Genomic DNA, 25,441 nt, shown 5'->3' with positions numbered 1-25,441 from the left:
GATTCGTGATTCGTGATTTCTTCCAACTCGCGACTGTCGGCGCACATCTCCGCTTTCTGCGCTTGCCCAAACACAAAAGCACGAAGCTTCTCCGAGCCGCGCTTCTTCCGTGATTCACGATTCAGATCCGTGCTTTAGCGTATAGCCGTGTGACTTTCTCCAACCTCACACTCGTGACTCGGTATAATCTACCACTCGTGACTACGATTCGTGATTCACGATTCACGATTCACGATTCGGCCACGCACGACGGGCGGCTCAGTTAGAAATCACGAATCTCGTGCATGTGACCTGCCCGCAATTGTGAGCCGTTGGACACGCGGACGGGATGACTGCTCTCGTATAGGTTCCAGTGGAACTTTGACAATCACGAATCGTATATCCAGCTCAGTCACGATTCAAGGATGCGTAGTCGAGGCCCTGGCCTGGCACAATTGTGAATAGCAAAGCAAATACTCATTCCTTTGCGTCGAGACAGCGTGCCAAATTGCTCTGACCCTTGGACGAACACTTCTTAGATTGGCTGCAACAGGTAGCAAAGCCTTTGACGCAATACTCTACGTCACATGATGCAGCAATCCTTCTTGTCGTCCTTGCCCTTTTTCGCCTTCTTGCCTTTGAACTTGGTGGCGTTGCCAAGGTTGCTTTTGCTTTCCCGTCGGTCACCGTAGAGATCGTCACGGACTTGTTCGCGTACTGTTTCTTCCACTGCTGGCGGTTCTGCAGCTTGTCTTTGCGAACTAGCTGCTGCGCCGCTGGTCGAGTCGGATCGAGAAAGGCCCCGGACGAGCGAAGAGAAGCGCGTCTTTTTGACTCGCGCTGGTGGCCCACCTGCATCGGCCCCAGCAGCGCTTCCAGAAGCTCCGCCGTGGTGTTGCGCCAAACGAACCAACTCTACCTTCCACACTCCGCGTAAGGAATTGCAAAGCCAGATGTTCGCAGCTCCAGAGTCCACACGACCAACAAGCTCGTCAACACTCACGTCCTGCTCGTGTACTAGTCCCTTTTCGACCAGCCAATGGCGTAACAGACCATCCAGCATGCCTGTCTGCGTTCGCGGCGTCACAAAGCGAGATGTGCCTCCAACAGCATCCACCTCCTCGACCAACACATTCGCCAGACTCGACTCGGTCACCAGCCTTGTCGACGAAGTAGCCATCACAATTGATCCGTCCACTACTTGCTCCTGTTCGTCGTTCCACAGTATCACATCGAAGCACTTCTCGTCCCCCTTGCGCACTCCACTAAGCACTCCCGGATCCGCTCCCACCCGCTGCTTCGCCGCTTCGTAGAATCCCCGTGCGTCCGTCTTGTTGAACACGATGGGCTCCAGATCCAAAGTTCGCACGCGTGTTGCAATCGAATCGAGCCGCACGCTCGGTGGTGGAGCGGCTTCTATTCCCTTGTCCAGGGTGCTCGGAAACGCTGTGATGTTGCGCTCAGTCACCCTGATCAATCCATCCCTTCGAATTGCCACTCGAATTCCCTTGACCTGACCCTCCGTGTTCTCGAGAGGTGCACCAGATGCCAAAGCCGTCTCAATGGCTGCCAGGATAGATTCTGGCTCTAGCGATTTCTCTTGCTCTAGCAGCGGCATCGACCAGACGGCAGGATAGGCACGGCAAATCGCACCAGCCGATAGCTTGATACGCTCCAAGTGCTTCTCCAGCAATGGAATGTGATGGTACAGTCGATGCTTGGCCGGAGCCGTCGCATTGACAAGGAACGGGTTCGTTGGATGAGGTGTTGAAGCCGTCTCTGAAGCATTGAGGAATGGGTTAGTCGATTGACTTGCTACCGGCACCGATGCGACAGCCTCTGATCCTCCGATCGACAGATCCTGCAGACTGCTAAGCGAATCTGCAAGATCGTTGCGCAGTTGTAATGGGATCAAGCTCGACACGATCAATGCATCTCCTTCGTCTTTACTGCGCACCGTCTCGAATCGCATGGTGGTGAACACCTCGTTGGGCGTCTCTAACATCAGCTCAGGCGCAGCTGGCGTGTGGCTGCGCTCGCCTCGCACCATTGTCTGCTGAGATTGTGACTGTCTGTTCCTCCGTCTCTGTTGGTGTCGCTCCAATCGATCCTGGTCATTGTGGTAAATCTGCATCGCAAGCGCGTAGTCGGCATCTTCGTTCTGTTGATAGCCCGCCCTATCGGCTCCATCGGCTCCAAGACGGTCCGCGTTGCTTCCTACGTAATCGCCTTGTCGCAGTATCGACTTGTGAAACTTTCCGTCGAAAAACTCGCTGCTTGCACCATCCACATCCACCAGACTCTCCCAAACAATCTCATCCTCCATCAAGAAGCTCGCGTCGGTAGCCAGAGTGAAGAGGTTCGGCGGTGGCGGTGGCGGCGACATAGGTGCTGCGCCTTGAGTCGCTGCGCTCACGCCTTCGTGTGGCAGCCGCTTGTACAGCACCGAGAGATGTGAATTGCGGAAAAGCGCAATCGGCTGGCCCGCAGGAATCTCTTGCGCCAGCACAAATAAGCCGTGATATGTGAGTTGAGTTGAGTGCGTGTCCAGGAATGATTGCAGAGCTAGTGCCTGACGTATCGTTGCACGTTGATCGTCGGTCCAGGCGCGTCGTTCCGGCCGCTTGCCATTGGAACTTGCAGCCTGACTTGCAAGCTCTGCTGCCAGGGCGCCGACACCTCGATCGCGCACAACCGCACCATCTGCCACCGCGTCACCCTTGACCACCACGTCAGTAGCCTTGTTGTAGCTGCGCGCTTCCTGTACTGCCTGATAGGTCTCTGCATCGGCTGGATCGGGTAGCCAGCCATGCACAAGCTGCACACCGCACAGCCGAAACAGGGCGAGCTCCCCTGCGCCTCCATCGTTCCCTGCGGTAGCGGCAAAGGAAGTGATCGAGTCGAAACCGACATCCACGTCCAAACCGTACTGCGTGCGAGGCAAGATGCTGAGCGCCGCTTCCAGTTCTTCTCCTCCATGTCCGTCATTGGTCACTTTGGTGAGCAGATGCTCGGCAAGCAGTTGACTGAGGTAGCTGTAGCTGACCACGGGCCGATCGGGAGGTGTGATTTGAAGCTCGCCCCTCAAGAGCAGAACGTTGCAAAGCGCGATGAGCGAGCATGGTCCGTTGTGGTTCTGTGTGATGATCTTGCACTCACGCCCTTGCCAAACGATGTCCTTTAGCGACCATTGTGCCTCATCATTTGCTGTGGTTGCTTGAGTCGATGCAGGTGATGGCCTGGATGAAGATGCATTGGTCGCAGCGGATGCGCGAGGTCGAGGCATACTGCTAGCATGCGCACTGTGGTGGAGGTGATGGAGGTGGTGGCTGCTGCTGTGAGCAAAAGCAGATGTCGCTCCACCATCGCCACTGCTGCAACCGCCAAAGAATCCGCCGCCGCCGTTTCCGCTACAGCTTCCACCGCCGCCGTCCATGCTGTCAGCTCAGTAAAAGGTGGTACCCTGCCAGATGCAAGCTTTGATGTAGTTGTGAGCTTCGGAAAGAGAAAGTGAGTGATAGAGGCAGGTCGACGTCCAATGATGAGGGAGCAAAGGTAAACGGTTGGACGGTCTTCAGGGTCTCACAGAACTAATATGAATCACGAATGTGTGTGTCTTTTATGGCGTGTGCACAGACAGGCTCCCGCACAGCCTCGCGGACGAGACGCCAAGCCGAGATTCACGATTATTCAGGATTATTCGTGATTGTGCTTAGCAGCGCTTCATGGCACAAATCGTGAATCGTAAATCGTGAATCTGCCTGAAAAAATCAGATCGGGACGATTCGCGATTCACGAGGGTCAATCACGAATGAACCACGATCGATTCGTGATTCTGCCAAGGGACACGTTACCGCATCGTTTCTTACACATCACAGACCCCCAGGTGTCACCTGGCACGACTGAATATCAACGAACGCTTGTTGACAGATAGATAGACACATCAGGAAAGGAATTGGCGCTCAGCAGGACCCGCATTGCCGCCATCTCCGACCGCAGTGTTGTTCGCACTGAGATGAGTGCCGCCTTCCATAACACTTACTCCTCCCATCAAGAGTCCAATGTCGAGTTCGCTCAACGACGCGGGTCTGCCCGCACTTCCGGGTGAACTCACGCCAGGCGATGCGGATGCCATGGGCTTTCCTGCATTTCCGCCTAGATGAGCTGGGAAGAACCTTGCTACTGCGTCGGGCGTACCTGCTGCAGTAAAGGCACGAGACGTGATAGACGCGTTACTGTTGGGTTGAATCGCCTGAGATGTGGTGCCCGGCGGCTGAGAGAGCCAGTCAAAGTTGGACAAAAAGTACTGCATCCATTCGTCACGTTCGTTGGCAAAGCTCTTGCCCTCGGCATGTAGAGCTTCGGCGGGCATGGCTGCGTTTGGCGAAGTGGCACTCGACGGCGGTCGGTAGGACGAGTGAGTGCAAGATGAAGATGGCGCAAGCAGCGACGAGACGGACAGGTCGATCGAAGAGCCTCTCTGCCCACGAGCTTCAGCGCTCAAATGAGATGCGATCGGCTCGCGATAAGGCGATGTGCCGTCTCTGTGATTGCCCTGGCCATCTGCTTGGACGCCATCAGCCTCGGCCGATGCCGTGTCTCGTTCGGAGCTTGTCGAGAAGGTGGATGTTGGACGATGTTTGCTAGCATGAGACACTCTACCAACCGCATCTCCAGAGCTGCCCATCGCACCAACCGCACCGTTGGTCGCGACGGTGGATGATGCCGAGCCGGAAGGCATACCGCGAGCCGCATTTTGCCGAATGTTAACTTTGGAACTCGCCGACTGCCCTGCTGCGGCTCGAACCACCTGTCTGGCAAGTACGACCAAGTCCCTGGCCTTGTGGAGCGACGCCGTGGTGCCGTGATCCGCATAGATGCGCTCCTTTTTCTCGAGATACTTGATCGCTCTGTCGATGGCAGCAAGGTAGCCGAAAGCAAGTTTTTGATTGCTTGGCTCGCACAGGATAGCTGCCAACACGATGGTGCATGCTGAATCAAGATAGAAGCTACCGAAGCGCATGTTGTCCAATCCTGGGCGAGGTATGTCGCTTCGCGCATTCGAGATGGAATCGATGATCTGCTGACCGGCGCGCGCCGAGGTGTGCGTCTTTTCGAGTACGTTGCGTGGGATGTCGGTGCCGATGGAGCGGCAGTAGAGCGCAAAGATAACGAGCGGGCTGTGAATAAGCAGACGCAGGTACCACCACAGAATGGTGACAGAATATCGGCGCACCACCAGATCAGATGAGTCCGAATCGTCGTCAGCATCGCGAGTGTAGCCGTCACGCAATCCAATGGCGAGTTCTGCGGGCGCGTCGTGTCGAATGCGCAGCATGTCGGCCTCCATGCGTTCAGAAGCGAGCAGGACGTCGTGTGCATTGGCGGGTGGATTGGCAGAGAGTCGGCCCATGTCGGAGCAGACGCGCGCGATTTGCGCATAGACGAGCAAGTAGGCATCGTATGAGTTGTTGGGCTGAGGCATGCGCACCGAAACATCGTCGTCGCGAATCGCCGACGCCTGGCCAAACCAGGTCGAGATCATTCTTTCGATGCCGTAGCATGTCCACCAGAGTTGGCGGTGCTCTGCACTTCTGGGGTTGCCCGGTGAGTGGAAAGTTTCGCGATGAAGACCGATCGAGATGCACATGCGAGCCGCATAGCCAATGTAGAGGTAGGCAACGTTGGGACTGGACCACTGGAGCGAAAAAAAGCTCATGAGCACAAGACAGCGTGCGCTCTGGATGCTCGAGTTTTCCACAATCTCTTCGAGGCGCTTTTTGGCAAGCAGAAACAGGGTGGTCGCACAAGCAATCGCACCTTCCCGAGTGAGTGAAACAGGTGCAAAGCAGTCTTCCCAGTCGCCCTCGTCCATCAAGGCGCCCAGGGCAAGCACGACGTAAAGAGCGGCGAGCTCGTTGGTGCGCATGGGAGCGGGACCTGACTTGTGACCGGCTTGAAGCTCGTTATGGCTGCCAGGTCCAGAGGCAGCCATCGAGGGAACGCCGGAAAAGCCGCGCGAAAGATGGCCGAGCGCCTTTGCATCTTTGACCCACTTGATGATTTGACGCTTGGGTACTGCGCCGAGCTGTGGCTGAATCAGAGTCATGTAGTTTTCGACAAAGCGGTCGACGATGGAAGGGGGCAAGAAGGTGGAATCGCCGACAGCTTCCTTACATGCATCAAGCGTAGGGAAGCTCTTTTCCGAGGGCGTCTGACGGAAGATGATGTCTTGATGACCCCAGGTCTTCATGCTCTCGGGGAGATGTGAACGACAGCTACTGTTGGACGAGGCGATGGAAGTGGTATCGTGACCTGGGTTGGCGGTGGCTGATGTGGGTGTGGCTTGGTTGCTAGCGGTGGAGGCAGAGGGATGCTGATGCTGTTCTCGCAACCTCAAAGCCTCTACGGTATGGGCGAGACGATGCTGAAAGTTGAAGTTGGACGTGAACCCGTAGAACTGCATGTTGCCGGTGTTCTGATCGTGGGCGCGGATGCCGTCTTCGGTATGGAGATCTGGGTCGGGATCTGACTCGTCCTGGTCGAGCGAGGCGTAGAGCTCGAGATGATGTTGGACGTAGCCAGACTTGCGTGTGTTGTTGGAGGAGCGTGATGGCAGTCGGTCGCCCCAACGTCGATCTGCAATCTGATCGATCATGGCACGTTTTTGCCTCTTGGTAGCTCTGGCATCAGCAGCAGCGTCGGAAGCGAATGCATCCTTACTGTTGACGTCTGGGTAAGCATCTCTGGGCTGAGAGGAGCGGCCAGCGTCGGTTATGGATGATGATGATCTGGTACGAGTGAGACGTTTCGGAGTGGGTGATTCGACGGTTTCGTACTTGCACTGTGCCGAGTGCGCCTTGCAGCGATCACAGGGTTGCTCACCGTTGCATTTTGTCTTGCGCAGGCGGCAGACGACGCAAGCCCTAGCTACACGCAAGCGCTTAAAGCCGTATTCGGCAGCATCAGCCGACGACATGGTGTGCAGCCAGTTAGAGGGGCAGAGGGGTATGTGCTGTCGCCGGCAGAGAGGCTATCGAGAGATGAAGGGCATCGAGTCGAGATGCAAGCATCTGTTGTAGCTGAGGGCCAAGATGTTGCTCGCCGGCGACAAGTGCACGTGGGACTGGACAGGCGGAAGTAGCGTCGACGAGTGAGGCCGCAGAGCCACAGTCGGTGACTATGAGGGGTGGGCAGAATGGGCGCACAGGACGGACAATGGCTTGATCAGGCGGGACTGGCGTGAGAGTGGCAAAGCTCTAGCTTGATCGGAATGAGGTCGGTCAGATCGGCAGGTTGAGCGATGGTGGCGGCGGTGATGGCAGTGGGAAAGAGTGGATGCCTGTAAAGCGGTCGCGCAACGAGTGTTTTGTTAGCGTGGAGTGCCAACGAACCCGCGCCAAGCTTGTCGGGCGGGAGCTGCTGAGTGAGCGGTTAAGTTTGGATGCGATCGAGGAGCGGGTGCAGGTACGAACCTGCTGCAGTGGAACGCTGCTGTGGAAGCCGATCAATACGAGACGACTTCGAGCTCCGGAAGAAGCGGATGCTGGGCAGGCGGAGCACGAGAAGTGAGAGGACAAGTAATGTGAATGTCAATCGTGAATCGCCACGCTTCGTCCAACTTAACTTACTTGACCGTCAACTTGTCTCTTCGTGCCTGGTTTCAGACTTCGGACTTCGAGTTTCGGATTGCGGATTTCAGATTGCGGACTTGGGGCTTGGGAAACACGTCGAATCTCGAAGCTCGAATCTCGAAGCTCGATTGACATTCACGATTGGGCATTGCCTAATTAAGGCTGTTGTCAATTGTGGACCTAAAAAAATTGTGGACCTAGGATACTGTACGAGTCAACTCAACTGGACACACACGTTGATCAGCTAGCAAACATCCCTCTGTCTCTTTTCGACGCTGTAAACCATGGTTCGATCCAGTGTGGAACGAGCGTTAGGGCCGTTTGGAGTTGAAGCGGACACATCAGAGAGGCAAGGTAAGAATGTTGTATACAACCTGTAGTTGCAGACATCACTCAGCTTCTTTAGCTCAGTTGGTACGAGCGTCCGACTGAAGAATTCAGTTCAAAGTCGCCACTGTGTGCAGTGGATGTAAATCGGGAGGTCACCTGTTCGACCCAGGTAAGGAGCATTTCTTTTTGAAAAAAAAGGAAAATACAGTCAGTATATTTCTCATTTTTTGGGTGGGTTTTTGCGTGTGGTTCTGGGCGGCCCAATCAAGAATCACGAATCGTGAATGGTGAATGAGATAGAGTCTCTGTGTGGGGTAAACGAGCAACATCTGCGAGCTGAAAGGCGTGAGGTTTGGTACGACGCTGTTGCAACAAAAGCACGCCGACCCGCTCGGTGCTGTCAAGCCTGCACAGCTGTGGAGTGAAGAGTGTTACAACTCTGGTCAACACTTGTGGCGCAAACAAGCGGAGAGTGGAAAACAGAAAGCGGAAAGCGGAAAGCGGAAAGCGGAAAGCGGAAAGCGGACGCAAATCACGAATCGTGAATTGGCAGCTTTACGCTTGATCGTGTTGGGCGATATTTGACGATTCACTATCACGAATCACGAATTTCGAAGGTGTCTGTCAATCATGAAGGAGGAGACTTTGGCCATCTTTTCCACCTTAGCCTCGTCCCTCTGCCTCGCCTTGATCGACCCACACACGCTGCACCTCTCTTCACATCAGCTTCCGACCGTACTGCGACACAATTGCACTCGCACCTGCACTAACGCTTGCACAACCCGTCGACTCTGCTGATCGAGCGCCACTACGCAGAGCACTGTGAAACGTACCGACGCACCCACAGCCTTTGCTAGCTTACCTCGTCCTTCCTCGTTCGTCCTTTCTGCCGCCTCGATCTCGTCTCGTTGTTCCTTACTCGACGCTCACTCGTGATGGCGATGCGCACGTGACTCGTCCATCCAGTTGTGCCGCTGCCGTACAAGCCACTTCGGCGGCCCTTGTCTTGTTCGTCTCGTTCATTGTCAACCACCATGTCGCGGTTAGAGTCCAAGTCGAATCTCACCGACACTGGCCGCATTCGTTCCAGCAGAGCATGCCTCATCTGCTCTCGTCGTAAGGTCAAATGCGACGGTCTGCAACCCTGCAACAACTGCTCGAAGGAAGCTGCCATCTGCGAGTACGGCGTTCAGAAGAAGCGAGGTCCGCCAAAAGGCTGCGATGCAAGAGGCGGCCGCAGGAAAAAGTTCAAACTCCCATCTCCCTACGCGGCATCGCTATCATCCACTTCCACCTCATACCCAAACATATCGTCCTCACTCGGCTCCATCGCATCATCCAACCCTCAGCGCACCGTCGAGCGCCCCTCTCAGCCGTACGATCAAGTTTCAGCTGCCGTCGGCCATTCGCAAGATGACACATCTCGGTCAGCAGCACCTCTTCTAAAGCCTCAAGTGCCTCGCAACGATACTCCACTCGCCCAAAGACTCTCATCGGACAAACGCTCTTCTTCCGACGACAGATTCCCTTCCACTTCGTATCGCGCGCACGACCTTGCTTCCACAGCCATACGACCTTTCTTGCCAACACAGCTCTCTTCCATCTCGCTGCTCTCCACACGCGATTCGCACCCCGTCGATACCGCCCCAGATTCTCTCGGTATGCAAACGCACCCTTATCTTCAGCCTCAGCACCACCCTGACCGTTCTCCCTCTGATCACACCTGGTCCGCTTCTGCTTTCGACTCCCGCCACTCTCTCCATCCAACTCCATCGACCGCTCGACAGTACAATACCTATCCTCTTCAGTCGCCCCTACGCGACTACCAACGCTCTTCGCCTCGAGCCTCGCTCCATACCTTACTGCCTTCGCAATTCTCAGATCCACATTCAACGCTTCAATACACATCAGATTATACGTCTCCTGCCACTCCCTCCGCTCGTTCCGCCGTCGCAGTTTCTGCGCCCACCAATGCCTCACCCCGTACACACCCTTTACCGCACATCTCTTCCACTCCGTCTGCCTACGACCGCTCCTCCACCCTACCCTCTTCATCAACCCTCTCCAATCGCCATCCCGTCTCAGCAAGCAGGCTCACCGAGTCCTTCTCTACATCCTTGCCCGCCCCGCTTCACCACACTTGTTCGTCCACACGCATCCCCGCCATTGACACCTCGCCAGCGTCCACCCGCGCTTCTCATGACTACAATTCATCTGCAGCCGTCGTGCCGCATCGTCCCTGGTACAACGGCTCACGTCCATCTTCACCCCGTGGTCCGGCTTCCGTCCCTCGCTCCCAAATCTCATCTCCCGGTGCACATTGGCTCGATCACCACGTACGCCCGAGCCCTACCGCTGCTGACCGCTCTCACTTCTCGCCATCCTACAAGCTTCATCTCGAGGATCGCCTTCCGCCCCACATTGTCCAGCGTTTGCTCGACATTTATCAAACCTTTGTGCATCCACACTGGCCCATCATCTACCTCCCCTCCTTTGCTTCTCTTCACTCACTCAAGCAATCGCGTCCCATCGTCTTTGAGGCCATCCTCGCCGTAGCTTCCAACACCTTTGACGCCTACCACGACTCGGCTTCCCACAGCGATCACCACAGCTCCAACCCGGTCTTGGAGATGCTCTATGCTGATTCTCCACAACCATCCGAGCCCGCCTACAAGTCAAACGAGCTGCGTGATCACTTTGTCCAACGTGTAAAGACGCGCATCTTTGAAGGCAAATTCGCACAGGACATCGCCACCATCCAGGCCGCCATCCTCATCTCCGTCATCGAGCTTGGATCTGGCAACACTTCGAGCGCCTTTCAATTCGGTGGTATCGCCTGTCGAATGGCCCTCGACATGAATCTCCATCGTTGCGCCGCTGACTCCTCCTCGTCTTGCTCCCCCTTCGACAATCACCGCACAAAATCGTTCGACGGTAGGGCGCTGTCGCCCCAATCCGCAGCACAGCTTCAAGAGCGCCTGCGCGTCTTCTGGGCTTGTTACATTGTCGACAAAATTCTTTCCACTGCGCTCGGCAAACCTGCTCAGCTTCGCAGCGCCGAAATCGAGGCCGACTGGCCATCTGTACAGGAAGCCGACGAGTACGATCTATGGCTTAACGATACCACACGCAAATTCGTCGACAAAAGCCAACTGCCCTACCTCGAGGGCGTCAAAGTGCATGCACTCAGCAGTTTCAAAGCATGGGCCGAAGTCATGGCCATCCTCGAACGCATTCTCGAGGAAGTGTACAGTCCCCAAGCAAAGCGTGATCGTCATCGCACTCAAGGTGCATCCGATTATGAGGCTCTGTGCCGCCTCAATCAACGATTGTGCAGATGGCGTGCTAATTTGCCCGAGCACCTCAAATGGTCAGCCACCTGGACCTCCCCTGAGCGTCTCTCGTCTGCAACCTCGCACAAGCCATCTGCCGATCGCAACGAGTACGATGCCCACCGCGGTCTGCCGCCGCAAATCCTCACCATGCGATCATGGTATTGCATCTGCCTCATCTTGCTGCATCGACCACGTGTGCCGAATTTGATCGGCGGTTCCAAAGAACACAGAGCCAGCTCTTCCTCGGACGAGCCCACATCTTCGACCTTGGACGATCGAAAGTCACCGACGACCGGCACCAGCAAGGACCTACAACCTACGCCCGTACAGGACAAGGGTGCAGAGCCTGCTGGCCTTGACATCTGCAATGCAGCCGCTAAGGAAGTCTGCGACATTCTTCATGTCTACGGCTCTTCGTTCCGCATCCGCAAGATCTCCAGTAGCTGGGTCTACCTCATTTTCCAAGCTGCCACCATTCATGCCGCTTTGGCTGCCAGTAAGAGCGTCATAGTCTTCAAGGCTCGCCAATCGTCCGTTTGGAATCGACCAGAGTCCAAGGCTTTGTTCAACGCAGCGTCACCATCCGGTGCCGCAGAGCGCACCGATGCGCACGCAGATGCGCAGACCGCTTCTGGTGACCCAGACGCACATCGCATCGTCGAAGCAGAGCTCGAAGGTTCCTCGGAGCTGGTCAAGGCCAGCGCTCGTTATCTTGCCCAGTGTGTCCGGTATCTCAAGCGCATCGGCCCAACGTGGCAGAGCGCTTCGCATCACGTTGCCGTTCTTCGCAACTTGTGCATCGCAAGTGCTCAAGCTCGACCCATGGACCCATCCAGCCCATCCACCGCCTCGCATGCATTAGTGAGGTCGGATATGCAGCGCCCTTCGTTCTCCTCTTCTGCCAGCAGTCTAAATCTGGAGGAACAGACCATGGAATCTGTCCGCACACATACGCATCCACATCCCAATCACCATGATCCTGGCATGGCCTCAACACTGGATGAAGTCGTTGATGTGCAGCGTCCGCTCCGCTCTGCTGATCAGCACGGTCAGCAAGTCCATCAAGGACATACCAGCGGCAACGGTGCTGTGCCTCTAGACAGCACTTTCTCCAACACGACGACCGAATTGGATCTGGCAAGCTCGCAGTCGATCCAGCCGCCGTTCATGCAAAACCCCACCTATCCCGCCGATGTAGCGCACGACGCAATGCTCGCAACCCAGCAGCAACAGCAGCAACATCAAATGATGCAGCAAGCCATGCACATGATCAACGCCAACGATTCGACTTTCTGGGCGTCCATGCCTGTCGCTTCCGAAGGCTACAATGAATGGAACGACTTTTTCAAGACGTTCAACCCAGGTGCGGTGTCCGACTTTGCGAGCCAACATGCCAACTATCACCCGACGGCGACTACAGATCTGATTACCGCATTGCAGGATCCCAATCGCCTATTGAGCGGCTTGCAGCATCCGTAGGCGCTTGGTAGCAGCGGTACTGATAACAGTCGTGAGCGGCGTTGTATTCATTCTGTTCAGATGCCAAGTTGACTTAGTGCAAATCTTAGTGCAAATCAAGACGTGCTCATGTTTACAACAGCACATTCTATCTCTGGCCAAAGCGCGTGAAAGGACTTTGTGCACGAGGCAGATTGACACACAGACTGGAGTAGATCTGAGCGCATCAGAAGTGGCATGGTTCGGGGTGGATGACCTGTAATATTCGATTGCTCTGCTCAAAATGTGTTCTCCAGGAAGCGTGTACATGTGTGTTTGCGTTTCGATGACAAAGGGCGGTTTGTTTGGTATCGGGGTGATGCGCGAATGCTTGTTTTCACAAATGGCAATCACGAAAGTAGCGAGATTCACGAACCTGGCTGGAATTGGTCCGAACTACTGATGAGCATCGTAGAACTCCTCATCATCATAGTAGTAGTCGTAGTCATCGGCAAATCGCGCTCGTTGAGTGGTTTGCCAGTGACCCAATCCCAGACTTTGGACACCAACGACTTGGACGACGTTGTTGTTGGCGTAGCGTCGTCTTGGTCTTGGTCGTCGTCGCAATCCTCGTCTTGGTCGGTAGCGTCAGAAGCGGTCCAGGGGTCTTTGGGGGCGGCTGTTGAGGAAGGAGTAGCGCTGGAAGCAGTAGCGGTGCTCTTAAGCAGAGGCGGGATGTCGTCGGGGCGAATGTAGCTGGGGTCGATGCTCGACGTTGCACTGGACTTGGTGGACGAGGAAGTTTTCGATGGAGATGCTGTCACGCTTGCGCTTGCGCTCGCTGTTGCGGTTTGAGCCTTCTCGGTAGCCGAACCGCTGAGCGCACTTGTAGTGGAAGCAATACTCGCCGTACTTGCCGATCCGCCAAAACCAGGGATCGTAAACGTGAGCATGGTCGAGTACGTCGTACCACCAATCACACCGGTCAGCGGAATCGTGAGTACCGCAGGCGTAGCCTGTGGCTTGATCGACGAAAACGAAGACAAGTTGATCGGAGCTGTCGTCGGCGTTGCCGACGTCGACTTCGCCGAAGCCGATGAGCTCACCAAGTCCTTGCCGCCACTAGCACTAGCACTGGCGCTAGTACTGGCACTGACACTAGCACTAGCAGTGGAGCTCGATGCAACAGCAGCAGAAGCAGTGCTGATAGCAGAGTTGACTTGCGTCTGCACGCCACCAAATGCCTCAGCGGGAACGAGGATCGTCATGGTTTTCCAGTCGGTGTCGTCCTCATTCTCGTCCTTGCTGTGGTTGGCCAGAGCATTCGCCAAGCTGGCAAGCGACGTTGGGGACGCTTTCGACGGCACTGTGACCGTCATGGTGACATCTCCGGTGGCAACAGCTGCACTCGACGTCGCGACCGGCGTCGCGTCGGCGTTGGACGTGGGCAGCACCGTGGTGGCTGCTGCTGCAGAGGCGTCCTTAAGACCACCCAGGGCTGGCAGAGCGGGAACAGATGGAAGCGAGACCGAGGGAACAGCAGAAGGAACAGCAGAAGGAACAGCAGAAGGAACAGCCCCCGTGGGAAGTGCGGGGACACCACTCACTGGTGCCGAGACCGAAGGTACAGCTGGAGCAGAGGGCACTGCACCCGTAGGCAGCGCAGGCGCCGACGATACTGCACTCGTGGGAGCTGCGGGAACTGAAGGCACTGCATCTGTGGGAAGCGCAGGTGCCGAAGGCAAAGCGCTGGCGACCGGATTGGGAACAGCCGGAACCGCAGCATCACCAACCGGGCTAGTAACAGGGGAACTAAAGTCACTAGGCACCGGAGGAGCGACCGGCACACCTGCCAAGTTCGAAGCAATAGGGCTTACAGCACCAGTGGCAGCAGTAGCAGCAGTATTACCAGTAGCAGCACTAGCCTCGGGAGAAGCACCACTCGGTACCATGGTCGCGCTGACAGGCGTTGGCACACCCGAACCCAGCACTGACTGTTCCACCTGCTCGACATGATCCTCGAGCTGTTGTACCTGTCTTCTAGCTTGGGTGCCCTGTGCACCGAACTGTTGCATCTGCTCAGCCACGATCTGCCTGAACGCAGCACCTTCATCCGCATTACCGCTCAACGCAGCATCGGTCGAAGCAGGTGCGCCGGCAGGCGTACCAATCACCTGCTCAAACAGAGTCCCATCGTCAGGATTCCCCGTCATGGTCGAGTCCGAAGCCGGAAGCTGTGCGTTGGAAGCCGTCACTGGAGCGCTAGCGGGAGCAGCAGCCCAAGCTCCCGCCACGGATGGCGTAGGGTCCCAGTGATTGATAACGTCCATCGTGTGATTTGAAGTGGACAGCGCGCCTTGAGTAGCAGCCTGAAGCACCTGCTGCAGCTGTTGTAGCTGAGAGTCGGCAGTGGGAGCTGCCGCAGAAGTTGCAGGCGCATCTGGAAGTCCAACAGCGTAGATGTCTTGCTCGCTCATCTGCGGCTGAGCAACCGAGATGAATCCAGCCGGTGCTGGAGTAGTGGTAGCATCGCTAGCAGTCTCTTGCCTCCTCACGCGTCCAACAGGAGCCGTGTGGACAGGGTGAAGAGAGCTCGCAAGGACAAAAGCCAGCGTAACGCTGCCAACGAGCGAGGCAAACTTGGTCGAAGTAACCATTGTGTATGTGAAAGAAAGTGTGGTGAAGAAAGGGAAGCGACCAGACGAAAGATCCGGTTAAAGGCACGCAGACTATCAAAGCCGGGCCTCGAGTTCACGTAGGGCGGTAGTGTTGTGGACGGTGACCAGATCGTCCTTCTTAGATCGCTTGTCGCAAGGGGAATTCAAGGCTACCAGAGCCTAGAGGTACTTTGGAACGAAACGAAAGCACGGGGAGAACAGGGAATGAACGCAGAGAAACGAAACAGGTGATCAACACCAGTTTGAAGTGAAGAGAGAAGAAGAAGGGGCCGCAAGGAGAGGAAGAGGAGGGAGCACTCGATCCTATCACGATTCTTACTTATACCTTTTTCTACTCTGCCCTTTTGGATCACTGTCTCTATGACGAGCACCCATCCGTGCCTGAAAGTAGACGTTGACCGCATCCAAGGCGAAGAGAGGAGTCAGACCACGGGGAAAACCGATGGTTGAACAGGCATCTACCTCCTCCTTGTGAGCCACAATAAAGTGTGTTTTGTTCGTGTCACAGGGGTGCTTTTCACCTATGCGAGGACAGCTGTTCCACATGATCGCCTCTTTAGCTGTGCTCATCGAGAACGCTGAAATCACGCAGCCGCACGATCGAACGCATGATCGACACGCTACGCATTGAAACAGTAGAGTTCTACCGTCGACACGGAAGTCCACGTCCGCCTCTCAACTGCCGATTCGAGTCAGCAACATCAGAGCTACCGATGTGTTGGGCAGCGGAATTTGCACTTGCACTGATGACTTGTTGCTGTCTTAACCGCGTTGCAGGCAGCACTACTTCTTGGCGCTGTTTGACGTGTCCCATCAGACGTGTCAAACGACAAGCGGCAACTCAAAACTTTGTAAATTGACTCGTGACTAGGTTAATCGAGAAATCAACTAACTAGACTGGGAATCAAAAAAAGAAAGGAAATCAAGGAAGGCACGAGTGTAAGAAGAGTGTGAGTACAGCGGGTTGGACACCTTTTGGCCTACACACTGTGACAGTCGTGAGTGACCGTCACAGAATCTGTGAGTCACGACGAGTCGGCGCGAAGACAATCCCACATCGTTCCGTGTCAATAACAGTCTGTTGTTCCTCTGCATGTCACAGAGTTGTGCTTGCAATCATGAATGCGTCGAGAGCTCCTCTCTGATACCTGTGAAAGCTGCAAAGCCAATCTCTCCAGAAATCAACTCTCTGCGGCTCCAAGTGTCTTTCACAAAGCGAGAAATTAAGGTTCGCATCTCCATCTGTCCTTTTCTTCTAAGAGTTTTACCATGTTATTTTGCAGAAAGCTGCCGGATTTACCTCTACTGCAAAATTCAGTGCGACTTCATGGTTCTATCTCTGCGTCTGAACGCAACAGCCTCGTTGCCATGTCGAGTTGTGCTACAACCGATAAAGAGAAAACTCTTGTTTCACGAGGTCAAGGAGGCTTTAGACCGCCCATTCGTCTGCATGAAGCGTGCGCAGAGAAGCTTGTACTTCGATCAAGCTCGCTGACTCGTCATTGGACTTGCATTAGCTGCCAACGGTTGTTCTTGGCACCGGTTCGAAGGGCAGTGATTCTTGCCAGTATACATGCATCATAGTTAAACTAATATTCACAAGAAGAAGCGAACTGATGGCATAGATTGCCGCAAAAGCACCAGAGATGAAACACCTACCGATTGCGAATGGTCGCTCTTTGACGCATGTACTATTAAGCTCACCTGGAGCGAAGTGGCCGAAAAAAAAAACTGCAGCACCTAGGATTCCCGCGTGGTCCCCCACCGCAGTACTGACTAGGCGACGACTTGCTTGACTGCGCAGATCGAACGGGATGCGGTATTTTCAAGTCTCTATGGCCGCAGATGTGCGTAAGTGTTTTACAGTCATCTATGTTTTAAATGGACCTCATGTGTAGACGAGTCGTGAGTGATGTAAGATGCGCTTGATGAAGTAGTGACGCCAGAATCGATCCAACAGATTTGGCTGTGTTCGAATCGTGAATGGTATCCGATCCAAAATATTCCAAGAAAAGCCCCCGAAAAAAGAACCCAAAAAATTCAAGTGGAGACTGCATGAGTCGAACACGCGACCTTTCGCAAGTTAGCCAATGCTAAGCGAACGCTCTACCAACTGAGCTAAACCCCCGTCGAGATATCAGCCTCGTCTTCTATTGCGTATATATGTATCTCTCCACTGATCTTGACGCGAAGCTGTGCTTGGATGGCGTGCCTGTTTAGCGCCTGCCTCGGCAAACTTTTGAAGACTTTGAGCGACTTGAGGGTCCAGGTTAGACCCACATTCGTGATTCACGATTGCGTGCTCTTTACTGAGCATGATCTGAATGCTTTATCAGTCACCCCGCATTTCAAAGGCCACACGCCACCAAGAGTTCGGTGCTTGCAACTATTCTTCTGAATATTTTAAAAGACGAGAACTCGTCTCCAATGGATCAGTTTTGAGAACGACCAGGATGTCTCCGAAGGTGGCCTTGATCGTGAAAGAGGCAACTCGCCATTTCAGGAGTTCGTGGCCGACCGTTTCGCTCCGAGCTGAATGCGCGATTGTTGCTGCCTGTTGCGGCGACGCATCCACGCACGCTGACAAGCTCACTTTTGTCATACTAATGTTCGAATGTACAGCACTTACTGTAGATGCAAGAGAGGTTCTTGCAGAAAAGTTGAGAGGGAAAGGATCTGACTCGCGGTTGTGGTTGCGGTCGCGGGTTTGGACACCGAAGCGACAGTAACGCCGGCAGTTGGAATAGAATAGAGCCTGCGGATCGTGGAAGCAAAGCACACCATCGTACATAGGGTCTTTTGTACACCCGCCTCCTCCAGGCCCAGGATCACGGATGAGATTCAGATTTCATTCCGATAACTTAGAAAAGAAAGGAAAATTCAAAATTCTCCGCCTGCCAAATTGCGCGAATCGTGATTGACAATCGTGAATGTCGCCATCCGCACCAGTCTCACGTCAATCGTGAATGATATCTGCAGCACGACCTCCCCACGATAGGCCATCTTTTCGCTGTTTGAAGACTGTCAAGCGTGTACGTTAGTCTGCTCGGCTAAATGCCAATGTGCTTCAGGTTGAATGTCGGTGCTTCGCCAAAGCAGCGGCCGGAACGTGAATTGCGCTCCTGCACCCTCGCAGTCCGTGGTTCTCCATCATCTGCATTTACTGGGTGCAAAGTCTCTGCTTGTCCCCATGGCTCCGCTATTACTGTTCTTCCACCTACTTTCGCTCGTCCGCATCTTTCAACACTTGTTCGTACCGACCGCAGCCGAGCCAAGATATCGGTGTCTGCTGCGTCATAGCGTGCTCCTTTGTGCGTTTTGAATCGCACTATTCCTGTACCTCCCACCATGCAGCGGATTGGAAATGCACGCAATGCCATCAGCTAGATTCGCAAGTCAGATCTTTCCGCCACTTTGCCCTTGTTCCATGCACCAGACGTCGTCATGGCTTCTTCGAACAGCAAGAAAAGGCTGTAGGAGGTGAGATCGGGTCAAAAACTTTGTGCCTGCATGTCCTTCTACTTGCACAGAACAATCGCATACCATGATGAGGGTGTTGGTGAAAAAAGAAAGGAATCAAGAGCTTTCAGCGCTTCTTCTTGGCCCATAGATGATTCTCTGGGGCAGCGCATTAGTTGAGTAAAGGATGAAAAAATGTATAAACAAATGAAGAGCGCCTCTGAGACTTGTTCTTAAATAGCGCGCTAACTTCTTCGTACTCGATTTTCCTCTTGGTTCCGTCGCAACTTATCTCTTACCATCTCACCACTGGTACCAGGCTTTCGAGAGTTTCTGTAGTACCCTTTCCACATCCGGAGAGCAGCAGAAGCGACAGAACTCAACGCGTCCTACCAAACATGGCGGCCGACTCGATCCCGCCGCCTCTGAGCCAGGGCGTAGGCTATGGCGTCGTGCTTGGCTTCGGATTCGCATTTGCTGGTGTCATGTTTTACATCACGCAGCTCCTGTGGCGCTTCAATGGAGAGAACAACTCGCACTTTGAGACGTACGCCACTGCAGGCCGAAAAGTGGGTACAGGCCTTACGGCTACCGCTGTGTTTTCGTCATGGGCTTGGTCGACTGCGCTGCTCTCGTCATCAGTTGTCGTCTTCTCGTTTGGCGTAGGTGGCTCGTACTGGTTTGCTGCGGGCTGCTTGGTGCAAATTTCGGCATTTGCGTTGCTTGCTATCCAAAGCAAGCTCAAAACGCCGCACGCACATACGGTTCTCGAAGTGGTCAAGGTTCGATATGGCACTGCGGCGCATTGGCTCTACATGTTTTTCTGCCTGGCCAACAATCTGATCGCCATCGCCAACATGCTTCTCGGTGCCTCTGCTACGGTTTCAGCATTGACAGGAATGCACATCATCGCTTCGACTTTCCTGCTCCCCGTCGGCGTCTGTCTCTACACCATCTCGGGAGGTCTGAAAGCCACGTTTTTGACCGATTGGATGCACAGCGTGGCGCTCCTCATCATCGTCCTCTTCTTGACGCTCAAGACTATCACCAACGATGCGGTACAGTCTCCCGGTCATCTTTGGGAGCTCGTCAAGCAGCACAATGTCGACAACCCCATCGCTGGAAACTATCGCGGATCGGCCTTGACCATGACTTCAAAAAGTGCCGTGGAATTCGGTGTTCTTCATACGCTCGGAAACTTTGGTCTTGTCGGTAAGTCTGCGTTTTGATCATCGCTTTCGTGATTGATTGGGATGTTTTTCGGTGGCGGTAGATTCAAAAGTAAGCGTTGCTGACCGTGGTACCTTGTTGAATGTTGGTTGCACATGCTCAAACGTTGGGCATGCACTTTGTGTCGCTCAACTCACCGTGCACGCATGCCGACTGTGTGTTCGGTAACAATTGTCTATTTCTAGCGCTTGATAGTTCGTATTGGCAGAAGGCGTACTCTGCGGATATCTCGGCGGCGGTGCCGGGGTACGTGTTGGGCGGAGTGCTGTATTTCGGACTGCCGTGGTGTCTGGGTACGGTGATGGGACTTGCCGGGTGGTCGTTGCAGACGAATCCGATCTGGCCGGCGTATGGGCGAGAGCTTTCGTCGACCGAGTTATCCGACGGACTGCCACTTGCATACACTGCGCTTGCTGTGGCAGGTAAAGGTGGAGCTGTAGCAGTCGTCATTCTTATCTTCATGGCAGTAACGTCGACCACTTCGGCGCAGCTTATCGCGGTCTCGTCTATTATCAGCTCAGACGTCTACCATACCTACATTCGTCCTAACGCGAGCGATAAGCAGGTCATCCGCGTCTCGCGCGCGGCGTGCATCGGGTTTGCCATCTTCGCATCCGCGTTTTCGACCATGTTGTACTATATTGGTATCAGCCTCACTTGGACACTGTACTTTTTGGGACTCATCACGTGCCCGGCTATGGTCACGTTGCCGTTGACGGTGTTGTGGAAGAAACAGACTTGGTGGGCTGCCACGGTGTCGCCCGTGGTGGGGATGGTCGCTGGTATCGCCACATGGCTAGCTACTGCAAGCAGCTACGGTGGCGGAGTGTTGAACGTCACCACCACGGGAGAGCTGTTGCCGTGTTTGTGGGGCACCATCGTTGCCGCTTTTGTGCCAGCAATTCTGTCGCCTTTGATCACACTGGCTTTTCCGCAACCCGTCGATTTCGCATGGGAAAGGTTCAACGAGATCAAGCTCATCCAAGACGACTCGTCGCGCTCTTCGTCTACTGACGATCTGGCGCAAGAGAAACTCGCCACAACTCACGCCCAACGCGTCGCAGATGCTCACGCCTCGAAAAGCGTGCCTTACTCGGACGCCGAACGTCGATTCATGAACAAGCAATCCGCCGTTGCAGGCTGGACGGGTCTCGCTCTCTTTATCGCTGTATGGGTGCTGTGGCCGTTCATCATGTATGCGGCCAAGTACGAATTCAGTCGGCCGTTTTTCGTTGGCTGGGTCGTCGTCGCTGTGATTTGGGCATTTGCCGCGCTCCTCATCTTCACCTTCTTGCCCCTCTGGCAGGGAAAACGTCTGATTGTCACAATCGTACGTGGCGTCTTAACAGGCAAGGATGACAATGCCCATGACACCGTCGCCACAACAGCTAGCTCTACTACGCCAATCGAGCAGCGTGAGCCAGGTGCCAGCTTCACGTCAACCTCTTCTTCGGCTTGATCTTTCCTAGGTCAACCATACCCAAGCAAAGAGAGGAAAAGCAAAGCACGTTGGCATCGGTTGATTTTCATCTGTAGATTATCTTGGCGAATCAGAAAGCTTTCCTTCATGCATCAGGCGTGAGGTTGGCTTCGCTTCTGCGCACTCGATCCGTCTATCGCGGACACTCGTGCTATCAGCGTCGAGGCTGCATCACTCGATCGCGCTCGCCTCCCCCGAGCTATGCGTCAGTAGGCGTCAGTATCCACATGGTGACCTGTGAATTTCGATCCAAGATGCATGTTCCGCGCTGCAAGTCGGGCGTGAGGGCGTGAGGAAGAGGGCGTCTAGAAAGCGGACCTGTTTAGGGTGATTTTCGGTTTCTTGTCTGCAGGCATTCTGTAGTTGCTATACTGACGGTGTCGCAGTCAGTTTGCGGATTCGTGCTGCACGTTTCGTAGCGCGATTCGTGATTCTCAACGTCGGTTTGTCGGCAGCCTTTGCGCTCGTCTGGCCAAGTCATTCACGATTCGTGATTGGTGATTCTTGATTTCCGAATCGTGAGTTACACCTCCCCTGTCTAGTCGTCTGAACGCTGTTACGCCGCTCACAGACTCATCCAGCGCTGAGCTGCTGGACGACACGAAAGGATGCTCTAGCACAGTGTGTGACAAGCCACCCATGGGGCATGCAGCCACGCAGGCACGCAGTCACGCAGTCACGCAGTCACGAGCTGTCAAGGCTACGTTTCGCAAGTATTTTACTCGATACGTTGGCGTTCACGAATCGATTTGTGATTGGTGATTTGTGATTTCGTGATTTCGTGATTCGCGACAGAAACGCTTATCAGGCCTACCGCTCTGCGCCATACTGAATTGGATCGATCTTGACATTCACGATTGTCTTGGAGTCAAGCGGGTTTGACACCATGGGGCAGAATCGAACCCGCGAGGTGCTGTTAGTAGCAGCGCGCGCCTGGTTGGAACGGTTGTGTGCTGTTCTAGCGTGAAAGAGGTGCGGAGAGGATCTCCGACCTGGGAGGGTGCGCTGTTAGTAGCGGCACGGGCCGGGGTGGAACGGTTAGAGGCTGACCAAGTGGTGACGAAGGTGTTGTTAGTAGCAGCGCGCGCCTGGATGGTGCTGTTATGAGCCGCACTGGCGAGGGACGAGGTGCAGAACCGAGATCTGACCCTGGGAAAGACATGCCGCCTGAGTGAGTCGACATACTCGCCATTAGGTCGCCTTCTTCAAGACGGTGTTGGCAGCGGGTTAAATGGCAGCCGAGACGAGTGATGGGCACTGCGCCATAGGATGGCGGCCCTGGCAATGGATGCGAGCGTGCTGCCGGGAACAACCTCGGCAGTGCTGGCCCGCGTTGAACTTCATGCAAGCGTCGCTATGGCATTCTGCAGAGGAGCGGACTGCGCGGCCCGCACGCCGGCTGGAAGAGCAACTTGGACGGGACGAGCTCGAGTCGGCTCTGAGCGCAGCTGCGATAGACGTCTTGAGATAAGGCTGCAGCAACCTCGCACTGATTCTGGAATCGTCAGACGACCAGTCCGCAGCTGTAGCCCTCCCAAACCGCTGGCGGCAGATGGCCAAGTGATAGTCTGTTACGGCTTTCCACGAGTAGAGGTGGTCGCACTCGATTAGATGCTCCAAATGGGAGAGGAGAGCACTGTTGAGTGTGAAATCTCTCGTAGATTCTACCCTGATGGCTGTGTAGACCAACCAGACCTGAGTGAGAGCCGCGATGTTGGGGATGGCCTTGACGAAGAACGAAGTCCCGGTGTCGGCGGAGTCGGGGAGCAGTGTGAGCTGCCCAGCCTCCAATGTGAGGCCAAAGGAACGAGAGGGCTCTTTCGAGACCTTTGAGTAGAGGTTGCGAAGCTTGACCAGGTGCTCAGGCTTGAGCTGGTCCCGTTGAACGAGGGTGGCTACGTCTGGCGAAACCCAAGGGAAACAACGAGTGACCGAGAAGGAGGACTCACCCGGAAGGCCTAGCGCAGGACTAGAGGAAACGGTATTACCAGCAGAGGGTTGTGCCAACGCTGCTGCAGGGAATGCCGGGCGGGGAGGGGCAGGCGGAGGTGCCTGTGCGCGGAGGGTGGCGAGTATCTCGCCGATCTGGCGCTGAAGCGCCTCCACCGAAGAAAACAAGGCCCGCTCGGGCTGAGCAGGCGCAGGGGAGGGGGGCGAGAGGGACGAGGAGACAGGGCTCTCACCGGCCTGAGCGGGGGGTGGAGAACTCATACGACGAGGGGGGGCAGTGGCCGGGCGGGTTGCGACCCTGTGCTTGCCGCGACAGTCTGTGTAGAACTGCACGATGTTGCTGCGGGCGCGCGCCAATAAAATGGGAAATGGACAGACGTCTCTTGCACCGGCGGCAGGTCTTGTCGACTACCATTTGGGAGGCATAGTCTCTGGAGAGCGTGTCAGAGAAAGGGGGAGCCAGGTCGATCGTCACGGGGTCGCAGAGTGCGCGGAAAGGCGATGGAGAGCTCGAGCGGGTGTACCAGACCGCGACACGAGATGCAAGGCCGACAACGGCTCAAGGCCTGTCTGTCCGTCGAAGCCACTGCTTGACGACGCTGGAAGAACGTAAGAAGTACGCTGCTCTTGGGCCGGCGTACGAGAGCAGAGATGATGGAGCTGACGGAGAATGAGGCAGAAGCCAAAACTGTATGTTTTGAGCTCAGTTCCGCGTCATCAGCTCGTGCTCGTAAAAAAGGTCGCGCGCTTGACCCTAAGGTCAGTGATCAATCGTGCTGAAGTGTCGTGTGTATAAATTGGGCTGTAAGCCACTCCGTTACCCGCACGTACCAATCGTGAATGAAGCTAGCGCTCGAAACGAGACGCTCTGCATGTTTGGCCTACACATGTGGGGACCAACAGCAGTTCATCGAGGCTGCGCTCCGGCGCACGCAATATCTCAATCGGACACAAAGTGCATAGCGGCGCGGAAGGCGGCGCACCTATCGTCACCTGCACTCACGACTGTGACTGGTGCAACTTAAGCGTCGCATAAGCAAAGCGAGAGGCGTAGGCCATCTGTCCCGGACGTCTGGGTAGTGCAGCAGATCAGGTAGAAAAACGAAAAGATGCGATCCTTGCGATGACATCAACGGCCAAGTCATCACGAATACGCTCGTGGCTAGGTATAAGCCTAGGCCTGGCTAGCAAACGTAGTCGAGGTGATCGCATCTAGTGCCGATGCAAAGCCGTCCGGCTGCTCTGGACTCGCCGAGCGGCGTGGCTCAGTGCGTTTCGGCTCTCGAACCAGCCGCACCACGACGGTCTAGTCTATATCACGGTGAGGATCGTATATCGTAATCGCCAAAGACGAAACACGGAACGTGAATCGTGAATCGTGAATCGTGAATCGTGAATGTTGGCATCCGTGATCACCAGTCGTGAGTGTGAGCAGCGCGTTTCGTCGTCCGCACGATTTCGCTTCTCACCCACATTTGTGAGCTACCTGGACCATCGTGCATCATGACTCAAGACGCACGCCAAGCTGTGAAAGAATCAGAGCGCTGACTGCAAGGGAAACACGTTCGGAGACGGTTAGATTCTGGAGCGCGTACGGTCCAAGTGGGATGTGCGACTGTGTAGATGTCTTGCTGTGGTACACGGCACGATCCACTCGTGATATGAGCTCTGTACAGTGTACGGTCGGCATATGGCTAGCGATCTGTCTGTCCTACACCTGCGCTGGCTGTGCGGTTGGCGCATCTTGAACCGAGTCTCCAAGTCTCGGTCTCGTGCGCCACCACGTACCACTTGAAGCTTCCGCGCCGTACCAGAAGAGGTCTCGACACCCAATCGTTAATCGTGAATCGGCCTCGGGTTGCAATCACGAATCTTCACCTGTCCCCTCATACCATGTCCGCGACACTGCCAACACGGCCGCACACCACC

The 25,441-nt window shown here is 55.0% G+C and overlaps 6 protein-coding genes and 3 non-coding genes across 9 annotated transcripts; 3 read left to right on the top strand and 6 right to left on the bottom strand.

The window, feature by feature from the left end:
• Positions 1 to 562: 562 nt before the first annotated feature.
• UMAG_06258 (uncharacterized protein) lies at positions 563 to 3,415 on the bottom strand (the record flags this gene model as incomplete). The annotated part of the gene is made up of 1 exon (XM_011394298.1): positions 563 to 3,415. One exon carries the CDS (start codon positions 3,413 to 3,415, stop codon positions 563 to 565), a length of 2,853 nt encoding a protein of 950 aa, XP_011392600.1.
• Positions 3,416 to 3,922: 507 nt separating this feature from the next.
• UMAG_06257 (uncharacterized protein) lies at positions 3,923 to 6,958 on the bottom strand (the record flags this gene model as incomplete). Its single annotated transcript, XM_011394297.1, has 1 exon — positions 3,923 to 6,958. One exon carries the CDS (start codon positions 6,956 to 6,958, stop codon positions 3,923 to 3,925), a length of 3,036 nt encoding a protein of 1,011 aa, XP_011392599.1.
• A 1,051-nt stretch (positions 6,959 to 8,009) lies between these two features.
• On the top strand, positions 8,010 to 8,122 carry UMAG_16109. Its single transcript has 2 exons — positions 8,010 to 8,047; positions 8,087 to 8,122. It is a non-coding gene; the product is annotated as a tRNA-Phe (tRNA).
• An 855-nt stretch (positions 8,123 to 8,977) lies between these two features.
• On the top strand, positions 8,978 to 12,757 carry UMAG_06256 (uncharacterized protein; the record flags this gene model as incomplete). Its single annotated transcript, XM_011394296.1, has 1 exon — positions 8,978 to 12,757. One exon carries the CDS (start codon positions 8,978 to 8,980, stop codon positions 12,755 to 12,757), a length of 3,780 nt encoding a protein of 1,259 aa, XP_011392598.1.
• Positions 12,758 to 13,143: 386 nt separating this feature from the next.
• UMAG_06255 (uncharacterized protein) lies at positions 13,144 to 15,372 on the bottom strand (the record flags this gene model as incomplete). Its single annotated transcript, XM_011394295.1, has 1 exon — positions 13,144 to 15,372. One exon carries the CDS (start codon positions 15,370 to 15,372, stop codon positions 13,144 to 13,146), a length of 2,229 nt encoding a protein of 742 aa, XP_011392597.1.
• Positions 15,373 to 17,121: 1,749 nt separating this feature from the next.
• On the bottom strand, positions 17,122 to 17,236 carry UMAG_16234. Its single transcript, XR_897748.1, has one exon. It is a non-coding gene; the product is annotated as a 5S ribosomal RNA (ribosomal RNA).
• A 202-nt stretch (positions 17,237 to 17,438) lies between these two features.
• Positions 17,439 to 17,521, bottom strand: UMAG_16108. The gene is given in 2 exon segments: positions 17,439 to 17,474; positions 17,485 to 17,521. It is a non-coding gene; the product is annotated as a tRNA-Ala (tRNA).
• Positions 17,522 to 19,250: 1,729 nt separating this feature from the next.
• Positions 19,251 to 21,541, top strand: dur3-2 (putative urea permease; the record flags this gene model as incomplete). Its single annotated transcript, XM_011394294.1, has 2 exons — positions 19,251 to 20,064; positions 20,268 to 21,541. 2 exons carry the CDS (start codon positions 19,251 to 19,253, stop codon positions 21,539 to 21,541), a joined length of 2,088 nt encoding a protein of 695 aa, XP_011392596.1.
• A 1,248-nt stretch (positions 21,542 to 22,789) lies between these two features.
• UMAG_12331 (uncharacterized protein) lies at positions 22,790 to 23,773 on the bottom strand (the record flags this gene model as incomplete). The annotated part of the gene is made up of 1 exon (XM_011394346.1): positions 22,790 to 23,773. The coding sequence occupies one exon, from the start codon at positions 23,771 to 23,773 to the stop codon at positions 22,790 to 22,792; it is 984 nt and encodes a 327-aa protein (XP_011392648.1).
• Between the last annotated feature and the right edge of the window lie 1,668 nt (positions 23,774 to 25,441).

Source organism: Mycosarcoma maydis, chromosome 22 (assembly GCF_000328475.2).
Source record: "Mycosarcoma maydis chromosome 22, whole genome shotgun sequence".
In the NCBI taxonomy this organism is placed as follows: Eukaryota; Fungi; Basidiomycota; class Ustilaginomycetes; order Ustilaginales; genus Mycosarcoma; species Mycosarcoma maydis.
This window is presented reverse-complemented; position numbering and strand designations above follow the sequence as displayed.